The sequence below is a fragment of the Hakea prostrata genome, chromosome 2 (assembly GCF_041222555.1).
Source record: "Hakea prostrata isolate BN-2017 chromosome 2, UWA_Hpros_2, whole genome shotgun sequence".
Lineage (NCBI taxonomy): Eukaryota > Viridiplantae > Streptophyta > Magnoliopsida > Proteales > Proteaceae > Hakea > Hakea prostrata.
Window position 1 is genome coordinate 1,932,167 of NC_142601.1, and position 10,544 is coordinate 1,942,710.

At 37.8% G+C, this 10,544-nt stretch overlaps 1 protein-coding gene across 1 annotated transcript; it reads right to left on the reverse strand.

Annotated features, from left to right (window-relative positions):
- Nucleotides 1-684: 684 nt before the first annotated feature.
- LOC149023213 (uncharacterized) lies at nucleotides 685-6,772 on the reverse strand. Its single transcript, XM_089143765.1, has 5 exons — nucleotides 6,206-6,772; nucleotides 3,918-4,065; nucleotides 2,974-3,194; nucleotides 2,688-2,864; nucleotides 685-1,405 (listed from the first exon to the last, which is right to left on the reverse strand). The coding sequence occupies exons 1-5, from the start codon at nucleotides 6,392-6,394 to the stop codon at nucleotides 1,319-1,321; spliced, it is 822 nt and encodes a 273-aa protein (XP_088999891.1). The 5' UTR covers nucleotides 6,395-6,772; the 3' UTR covers nucleotides 685-1,318.
- Between the last annotated feature and the right edge of the window lie 3,772 nt (nucleotides 6,773-10,544).

Sequence of the window (10,544 nt, forward strand, 5' to 3'; positions counted from 1 at the left end):
TTAGAGTTATTTCTTGCTCTCCAAAGGTACCATAGTATGAAGGTAATCTCCCCCAGTACCTCCTTCCTATCGTTTTATGATAATTTAACCAGCTGAACATTGTTGAACCACCACTCTGCAAAGGAAAGAGACTCATCCATAGGAGGTCATTTCCTTGTTGGAGGAGACCAACAAAATCAAGTTTTAAAGCATCTCATGATACCATATTAGCCAAATACACATCCATATTGGATACAATCGATATGTTGCATATTGTTATCTCTCTTTCTCTCTCTATAGTTGATTGTACTAAAATACATTGGTCAGTACAATGCAATACGAGATACTAGTAAGATACTCAATACCCATACTTTTAAACCTTGAACATAACTATTAGTAGAATGGTTTACCAAAAAAAAAAAAAAAACTATTAGTAGAGTACCAAATGCCCTACTACGCCTCTTTACCCAAAAGATGCCAAACTATAGGCCAAACTACGCCCCTAAGGAGTCCAGTGCTCCCCTCCTTCCGTAGACAACCCAATAAGTATTTACCCTGAAGATATTGCACGATAACTTAAGCATAAGAAAATCTAATTTTGCTTGGGTCACGTGCATTAAATGCGCATGACTATCCAACGAGATTTTAGACCATTAGATCCAAAATCTCGGTCGAAATTCAATTTTGACATAATGGGACTTCAGAAAAATAAATTCAATATTACCACAAGACCAATCCACAATGATAGAACTAGGTAAATCACCCATAGGCAACAGATACTCTACGGTCCAAATTACTGTCAATAAAACTTTGGCTTATAATTTTGTTCTGATCAACCACTAAGTCTTAATTCTAATAACTAGTTCTAATAAAAAAAGAATAATAATCAATCAACATTAAAGGAGATCAACCCGAACCCGTAAAAACAAAGGACCCAGAGGTAACTAGAGGTAAGGCACACCACTCTCTTTCATGAAAGCAAACACAAACTATTACAGATCAACTTGATCCTTCTTTCTCGACCAAATTTACATCATAAACTGCCACGATAAGCTACACATCTATGTCATTGCAAATCCAAACAAGTAATCTTCTTCTTGTGCAAGTCAAGCAGCATCACAGAAAAGAACGTGAGGGCGATAAGACCAACTCCCAGTTGGTAGAAGCTGAAGGGCTACACCAGCAGCATACAACATAATGGCTTGACTCTTTAGCTGCTTCACAGAATCGACTACAATTCATGAATGAATCTCGGCTGGTTGAAACCCATTCGAAGCACCAAGAGGTAAAGAGCTGAAAAAACAAACCGCAGGCTATGGGGAAGGAAGACAAATTCTCCTTAAAATACATCTCGGTGGAAATGCCCTGGGATAGAGCAACCCTCCTGAGCCCTCTGCAGATGAAGCTTCAATGTGTAATTATTCAGCTGCAAGAAACAAAATTTCCAATTAATTCATTATTCCAAATTCTTTTTAAGAATCATTTTTGACATTAAATCAATTTCTTGGTCAAACCCTTTTATTAATGCTCCAAGGGGCCGTTCGTCAATGATCCAGTTTAGTGAAGATGGAAAATCAGAATGGGTCATAGACCCAATTATAATTTAAATCCAAGAAACTACTGCATAACACTACTGTGGGATACTTCCTAGTTCCTTTATGCTTACAATATAACTAAAGTAGATGCACAAAAATTGTTATACTTAATATGACATTTGACATTACATTTATTACCTACACAAGTAGTCCAGGATTAGAAGAAGCAACCCTGGCGGGAACCAAGGAAAAAAGAGAAAAAAAATAAGAGGATCAAAATGGACTTGGATGTAATCACCGACTTGTATTTACCAACATAACCCAGTGCAGGAAAAGAGTTGGATTGCAGGCTTGGGAGCCCATCCCAAGTTGCAACACCCCTACCAGCTTTGTATAAGAACCCTGTATCTCACGGCCAATAGCACCTGCAACTATACTCCATAAACTCTCTCTCTCTCTCTCTCTCTCTCTCTCTCTCTCTCTCTCTCTCTCTCTCTCACACACACACACACACACACACACACACACACACACACACACACACACACTCTGATTCAATTCGATCAACACCCTTGCATCAGTGCCATATAATTTGCCCCAAAAAATTCTGGGCCTGTTTAAAGGTCATTATTTCTTGTGGGTGAATTGTGCAGAGTTTCAGAAAGATAACAGATTTTTCTAAATTCACATGTTCTGCAGCAAAAGAAGTACAAAACTGATGCTAAAGTAAATCTACCATTCAAGGCTACATCAACAATACGTCTTATCCCAACTAAATGGGGTTGGCTACATGGACCCTTGTCACCCAATCAGCTCTGTTTGAGGCCATACTAGATGCAAGGACTAACCCAAGCATCAGTTATGGCATATACCAGTAATTTCATTATGTAAAGTACCAGTATCCAAGTTCAAATGTTACTGGAGCAAGTAAATTTTGGTACTTAAGAAGATAAGGTTAGCCAGGTTTTCTCCACTTGAGGTTAATCTTGTAATGATAACACACTGGACATCACCGTACTAGCTATAAAGAACTAAGCCATGCCGTAAAAGTAAACAAAGAACTATCCTTGTATGAGTTTCTAACATATTGTATACCATAGAAGAAAAAGATAATTGCACCAGCCACAAAGCAACTAACCACACAAGTTTAGCTAAGCGGTTTAGATCAACTACCTCCAAAGTCCGTAACTGCTCTTGGTACTGGTTTATTGCATGCTTCAACTGCTGCACCTCCCTCACCTTCTCCTCCTGCTCCAAACTACGTTCATGCTGGATTGAAACTGCTCTCTTTAGTATTTGGTTGTCTTTTAACAAGTTCTGCAGATGCTCTCTTATAGAAATGAGCTCTTGCTGAAAAGGGTAACAGCAGAAGAAACGACCCATTTGAGAGAGATTAACCAAGATCCATTCTTCTACTGCAAAATGGTAGTCACATACAATAAATTTGAAAAGATTTTACCTCCTCTGATGCCCTTGCGTGAGCGACTACATTCCTTTCAAAAGCCTCCAAGAATCTAGTGGCACGACTCCTGGCATCATCAAGATGTGCTGCTTTCGCCATTTCTTGCACAAAAGCATCTACCCAGGCAGATCCATCTGTGGGGTCAATAGATTCAAAGGCTGAAGCTTTGTTATGTGATTCTTGATCATTCTGTTCAGATGTTTGACAACTTTCACTACCTGGCACAACAATACCCAAAGATCAGATGTAAAGATAACTAAAACATTCATGTGCACACCCCCCCCCCCCCCCCCCCCCACAAAAAAAAAAAAAAAAAAAAAGGGGAGGCTTCATGGAATACAAAAGCAACCCACAGTTTTGAAATTTTCAAATAAACCCCCTGAGGTTTCAAAATATTCATATGCACACTCCCCTTTCAATGGACGACTCTACGATCTCCTCTTTTAAAGAACAGCTCTAGCTTTACTTTCAAAGCTAACTTGAAACCGAACTGATATTCTGTCTACACTTTGATCTCTCAAGCAGAACTGAAGCCTCTCAAGCATGATCTCCATGCCGAGAATGGTAAAAAGATGCAAGGAGTTGCAGTATGCATAACAGGGGATAGGAAGCATTGGGGATGATGATGGAATTCAAGGTAGCAGATCGTATAGTGTTGCAAATTAAGGATGATGGTGGGGAATATTCCCTGTCTGATCCCCCTCTTTTTTATTTTTTTTAAATAAATCTGGAATAAATAGTGGAGAAGATAGTAGGGAGGACAATTTGGTCAGGAAATATTATACAATGTTTTCCATCCCAAGTTAGTGTCTTTGTTAACATTTTGGAACAACAGGGGTTGCAGGTGAAAATCCCCCTAAAATAAATACTAGCTATTACCAATAACAACTCTATGAAGTAAAGCTCAGAAAATTAAATAAATAAGGGAGCTATTCTCTTACCTGGAATATCGGCTCCATTAGCATCCACCATAGAATCAAGGCTCTGAGATCCACTTATCCCAGGAACTTTGCCAAGGCAAAGTGCATTCAGGCTCTTAATGGCATCATCAGTCTTATTATTATTTGCATTCAGAACATTTTCCACCAACTGAATAGTCAATTAAAAGAGAAAGTCAGAGGCTTGATTGAATTTCAAAAGAGAACACTTTGCATACTCATGGTCATAACTTGCAGAATTTAAAAGAAAACTTCTAGTCTTTTGGTTGGTTTTACATAATGCCAGTCACTAAAAATCTCCAGAATATCTTGATGAAAATTACAAAAGGCAATGCTGAAAGATTACCTGGGAATAAAAAATTGTTTATTCACAGCATGGCAGAAGCCACAAGCTCTGGGTACAACATTTCTTATTCTGTTGAGGGAATGTTTATCAAAAGACAATATACATTCATATGGACGGGGCCTAGCTAGGAGACATTTGACTTCCATAACTGGCACTTTATGTCATGAGGTCTTCCCCTTAAAAAAAAAAACCCGGCCTTGAAAGGAAGCATCATAAATTTTTGAGCAAATTGCACCCAAAAATGGAGGCCTTAGAGCACTGACACCCCACTTTATGTTTGAAAAACACAAACACCCCAAAATTGGATTTTCATTGCACATTAGTCCAATTTGTCACTGAAAACCATTAAATCACTATCAAAAAATGAAGGGGAAAAAAGAAAAAGAAAAAGTGATTTAATGGTTTTCAGTGACAAATTGGACTAATGTGTTCAATGAAAATCTAATTTTGGGGCGTTTGTGTTTGAAAAAGTGGGGTGTCAGTGCTTTAAGGCTTCCATTTTAGGGTGCTAGTGCAATTTGCTCTAGATTTGTTCTTCATCTCTGCTTGGAATGGAAGCAACTAGGGAACTTCAAAACCAGATTGCACATCCCCTCTTAACTCAAAAAAATTCACAACTAGCGTGGAAGAATACTGAAATCATCCAACTTTACTCATGTGGCATGGTTAATCATCCTTCCTAATTTCCTTCTTCATTTCTTCCCCCCCCCCCCCCCCCTCCCCAAAAAAAAATCACAAACAAAACAAATCGGGAGTGTGATAGGTGATTGACTTTCATCTCATGGATATCATAACTACTTTCTACCTGTTACCGGAGCTAAGTGAAAAGGTTTCTTTTTTTCTTTTAAAAAAGGCCATACTAGGCTCCCACACTCAGCATGTTCTGGGGAGTGAAAAATAGCAGTACAGTAAGTGTTCACTCTAAAATGTAGCATGATTATCCACTGACTATGGTTCTGCTACTTACCTCTACTAAAGTAATGAAACATCATGTTAGTTTTATTCAATTTTCCACGATGGATCAGGAGCAAATTTAATAAGGGCAGAACTACTCATTATCTTTTCAAACAACATTTCAGCATTATCCTCAAATGGCCTCCACCATAAAAGCTAAGAACCATGCCTAAGATACAATATTGACTTGAATCAATTAAACCACTTATGTATCAAGCAACATTGAAACCTCAGTCAAATGAACCACTCATGAATCATGGGGTTTCCATACTTTCTAAAATGTGTTAAGAAGTGCATAACCCGTACATGAGGCTTCAGCCACTAGTGGGTCTACTGAGGTTGTAATTTAAGCCCTGTGATTTGGGCAAAACGGAGCTACCTTACTGCTGCACTGAGGCATGCCCTCTACTTTCCCAGATATGTTGGTGCATCACATTCATGGGTAGGTAGAGAATTAATGAAGGGGTCTAACGCCTTTTGATTGATTGATTCCACATCAAAAGTTTCCATATGAATTCCTTGTTATGATTTGTATGGGAAGAAAAATGAAAGAACAGATATTTTGCAGTAGGAAACATCCACATTCGACAAGCTGAAACAACAGGAAAAAAAAGATTCTTCGTCCCACTAAGAATAGATTCTCCAAAACTAGGAATAACTACCATAAATCACTTTCACATAAACTAGAAGTGAACGTCTAAGCAATTATACAGTATCACATCTACAAATTTTCATCAAGAACAATAATGCAAATGAGTACTTCATGCTTTATGATATCTATACTAATTCAACGAAAATAAAACACAAACATACTAGAACCCAATTCTTTACAAGAAACGGATAGTGGTTTCGTTTCATTATATTTGGATTCTCAGGAAAGACCAATAGAAAAAGACGAACTAGAATTTCATTAACCAAATAGAAATTCAATCTTCGTGAGAATTCAGATATTCCAAATGAAAAGACGATCAGGTATCATCAGAGAACGCACCTCCTGATCCAACCCTGGGAACATTCGGAGTAAGATGGAGACGTTGTCTTCAGATCCGAACCCATAATCGGAAAAAGAGACTGGAGAACCAAAAGTCGAACACCTCGCCCTCTTGGCCGAAGTCGACGGCGAAGAAGATCCGAAGGTTTCTTCGAACCAAAGACGCTTACCACAAACTCCAGCAGACATCGCCACTAAGCCCTAGGGTTTGATCGGAAATGTAAAAACTGAGATGATTGAAACAAAAACCTTCAAAGAGGGATATAGGGTTTCTGAACCTCTCTACTGGAACTCCAAAACCCTGAGGTAGAAATGCTCAGCTGAATTGCCAAACCGATTTATCCGCCTCAGATTTTTCTTTACAAGATTTATACCATATCTCTCCGCATAATTTCAAACAAGTTTTGGACTTTATTTTGATTTTTCAAAACAAAAAATTGAGAATTACCGAAACCATTATCTTCTATACCCCAAGCTTCTTTCGCACTTGTAGCGAAGCTTGTCACGGGAGGAGAAAGAGGAGATTCTGTTCCTTCCTCATCCGGTATGTCTCGAGGTACGTAATGAATAATCACAACGCTTCGATCGAAGATACAGAGATCTCGTGTGGTAACTAGTAACGTGGACGTAACGTTTTTCATAAAAAAAAAAACGTGGACGTTATATTCACCGTTTTTTAACGGTGCAAGTCACGTTGCCTGGAGTATTATATTTTAACACGTTGATGATGAATTCAACGTATCGGGCCTTTCTATGGCGTGCCAATTCTCTCGGATTTTGCTTGAGCCAATGCGTAGGACGGTCAAACCAACAGTCCGATTTTGCCTGACCGTTGGCTTGATTTTAATATTAAAAAGCTCAAATCTGTTGTTTAATGCGCGGTTCATTTGGTTGGTCGATCAAACCGAGCGGTCTAGCGCTGGACCGTTTATATGTTTTTAAAATTCCAAATTATTTTTATACGTTTTCAAATACTGTTTGAAAAATGGTAAACCAAATGGAGGTTCTCATTTTGATCATTTCAAATCTATAACAAAATCAATTTTGGGAGGTCTGAGTAGAAGAAGAAGAAAAAGCTTGAAGAAAGGAATCGATTGAAGAAGAATACGTGTTGAGGGAGTGCTCTCATTTCAATCATTTCAGATCAGAACCAAGAAGCTCTGAGCAGAATAGGAAGAAGAAGATCGAAGAAGAATACGAGTTCAGGTAACGTTGAAATTACCGTCGTCTGAGGTGTCGATTTTTGCCATAGGGTTGAAATCATTGTCGCCTAATCTGTTGAATTTTGTTAGACTAAATTCCTTTGTTCCTACAATTTACCTTTTGCTTTGTTTCCTTTTGATCTCATCAGTTTGCTTAATGTAAGTTGCAGTCCTTTCGTCCTTCCAGAAGAGCATCAGGCTTTAGCTTTCTTGTTCTTAGGAATATTGTTTCTCCTTTTTAGGCTTTGTTTGGTTGCAAGGGAAATGACATTCTAAATATACACGTATCTCTTGCTAAGTATTATATCATGCAATGTGGACTAGCTCCTCTGAGTTTTATTTGATTATCTTCTTAAACTTATGAAGTTGTTGGGAACGGTTTTCCCATCAAGTTGTATCTTCGTGTATTTATTCTAGCAAAGACTTGTGTTGGTATGTTGTAGTACATGATTGAGTTTTTTTGTATACTGGTCATTGAGATGCTACCATATAGGTCTGCTATGAGATTACCTTCATATTGAAAGGTGATGTTTTGGATCTTACCTACTCTTCAAGGATGGGGAAGGGAGGCATTAGATTATCTGTATTTTCTGTTTGAAGGGTCTTGGTTGAAGACTTTTGGTGATCTTTTCCAGTTTGTACTGATTATTCTCTTTGGGGTTTCTCACTGGCTTAGAAGCTAAGATATGATCACCAGCAAATCAGGAGTTATATTGACATAACTAAGGTTGGCAATACATTGGCTTTGATATAATAGTGTACAAGAAAGTTGCTGGTTTTAAACTTTTAGATTTATCTGAGAATTGAATACAACCATATAGTGACTAATGTTAAGCTCCAGTTTTGAACTTCTAGTCACCACAGAATATTTTCAACCATTTAGCGTACACCATTAAGTCCAGTCTTTTGATTCCTGAGACCCTTTCTATTATTAAGGTTCACATTTTGGCCTAATCACTTAGTTACATTGGTGGGTTTTTTTTGTTTCTATTTTGTAATTGAAAAATAAATGTTTTATCATATTTGTTTTGTTTCATGCTTCTCACAAGGGCAGATGCCAGAAAACTAAATAGTAATACTGGTGCTCGTAGTACTAGCTGTTCTGTTTTATTGGTTGTGCTCTTGCCTGCTTTTTCCTTTGATAGTTTTTCCATCTCCAATTATATATTATTATATTTTGAGATTGTTTGGCAAGACTTTGTAAGGCTGAAGGTTGTTGTGCTCTTGTTTAGTTTTTTTCAAATGGGATAGGTTTTAGGGTATACTTAGTTACATGTCAATTAGTTCCAATTCCTTTGGTTTTCCTCTCTTGGAACATGTTCTTGGTTATTAAGTTAATATACAGACAAGTAGTTACAAATGGATTCTCGGTTGCTTGCAAAATATGTCTATGGAAATGTTTGTCTTTAATCTAACTTGTTGGGTGAAGCTTTCCATTGAGGGAAGCATGAGTCGATTAAATAGCAAGTGTTATCGTTACCTAGCTAGGTTTTTTTATCCAAACATGTCTTTCATTGGGGAGTGGGAAAACTTAAAAGCCATCTCTAATATTAAAGGAATCTGTATTGAGTTAGATATTCATGTCCAAGCTTCTATGCTTGAAGTTTCAGTTGTGGGTCCTTGTATTTTTTTGGAAGCCTAGAAAGAAGTTTAAGCACTTGATTGATGTGGATGCCACGTATAGGGATATAATGGTAAACTATACGGATGACACCCGCATCAAGATAAAGCAGCTGAAACCTATTCCCCACACCATTGTCTACATCATCCAACACAACATTGTCCCCCGTAGGGGTCACGGTGAAAGCTTGAATTCTTTTGAAGCTTATGTGACCCATTGTGTTTATACTATGAGGCCTCTAAACCTGTCCTACATCATTCTTCGCATGATGTAATATGCTTTATTGGTACACAATCATGCTTTCCCCTACGGTAGACTCGTAACTCGCATCTTTACTGTCTTTGGAATTGATGTTAGGGGGGGAGGAGTGTTCTACAGAGAATGATGTTAGAATTTGTTATAGTAATTTTTCTTGTGGAGAATAAGTAGAAAATCTATCTATTCTTATAAGAGGAAGAGAAGGACTCAGTGTCTTCCTCTCACCTTCTTCATTGTTGGAGAGGATCTATATAAGCTTTACTTGGAGTTATGAACTGTTTGACTGCTGAGGTGATTCTCTTATTCTTCTTTTATAATATGATGGTTCAATAATTGAAGTTGGAGGGATTGAGCTGGGTCAAGTAGATGTTTAGTGTTGGCACGGGTGGAGATACGGACAGATGTGGGGTATGGCTATGGGTTAATGATTGAAAGAACATATTTCATAAACACTCCATGTCCTCAAAAAGTATTAATGGTTTTTGTGTCTTTGCATTATCAAAGTTCTTCATTGTCAGGATAAATTGAATAGAACTCTAGTCTTGACACATGCTTGTCTTCTTCTTTTAATAATTTCTTCTGTAGTTCAAGTTTAGAGCGTTGTACGTATTGTCTGCTGAATAAAAGAGTACAAATTTCCTACTTTCTTCCCACATGTATGCTATCACCATGAAACTCAATGGGTGTATCAAGCCAGCTAAGTTGTGCTGTAAAAACTGAACCACTAGATGCTGGGTTCAAGATACATAATTAATGCAATTCCAAATGATCTTGCCATGCAAAAGTTGTCTTCTTCTATGTGTTTTAGGGGATGGGGGTCTATATTAGCATTGTATATTTGCATAAAAAGCTAGTATTAACTTGATGAAAGTAGCACAAGAGACAAACACATTCAATGTTAGCAGTATAAAAGATCAGTAGGAAAGAAAATCAGAATGAATATTTGAAAAGTCTACCAAACCACACACGACAAAAGGAAAGAAAAGCAAAAATACTAAATGCAATGAAGTCGAGAAAGGACAAGAAGTAAGATATAGGGGTCACCTGATTTTCCATCAATGGTTGATCTGTGGCAGGAGTCTGGAATGTGGATAGGATGGCCGGACTATTTCGATTGTTGATTTTGTTAAGAATGTTATCCCTCATTTGGGAGAGATGAAGATCCCAATTAGGGGAATTCAATGCTAGAGAATCAACAAAAGATGTGAAAGATTCCATAGGATCCAGAGGTTGGAGAAAGGAGCTACATGGCTTCTTT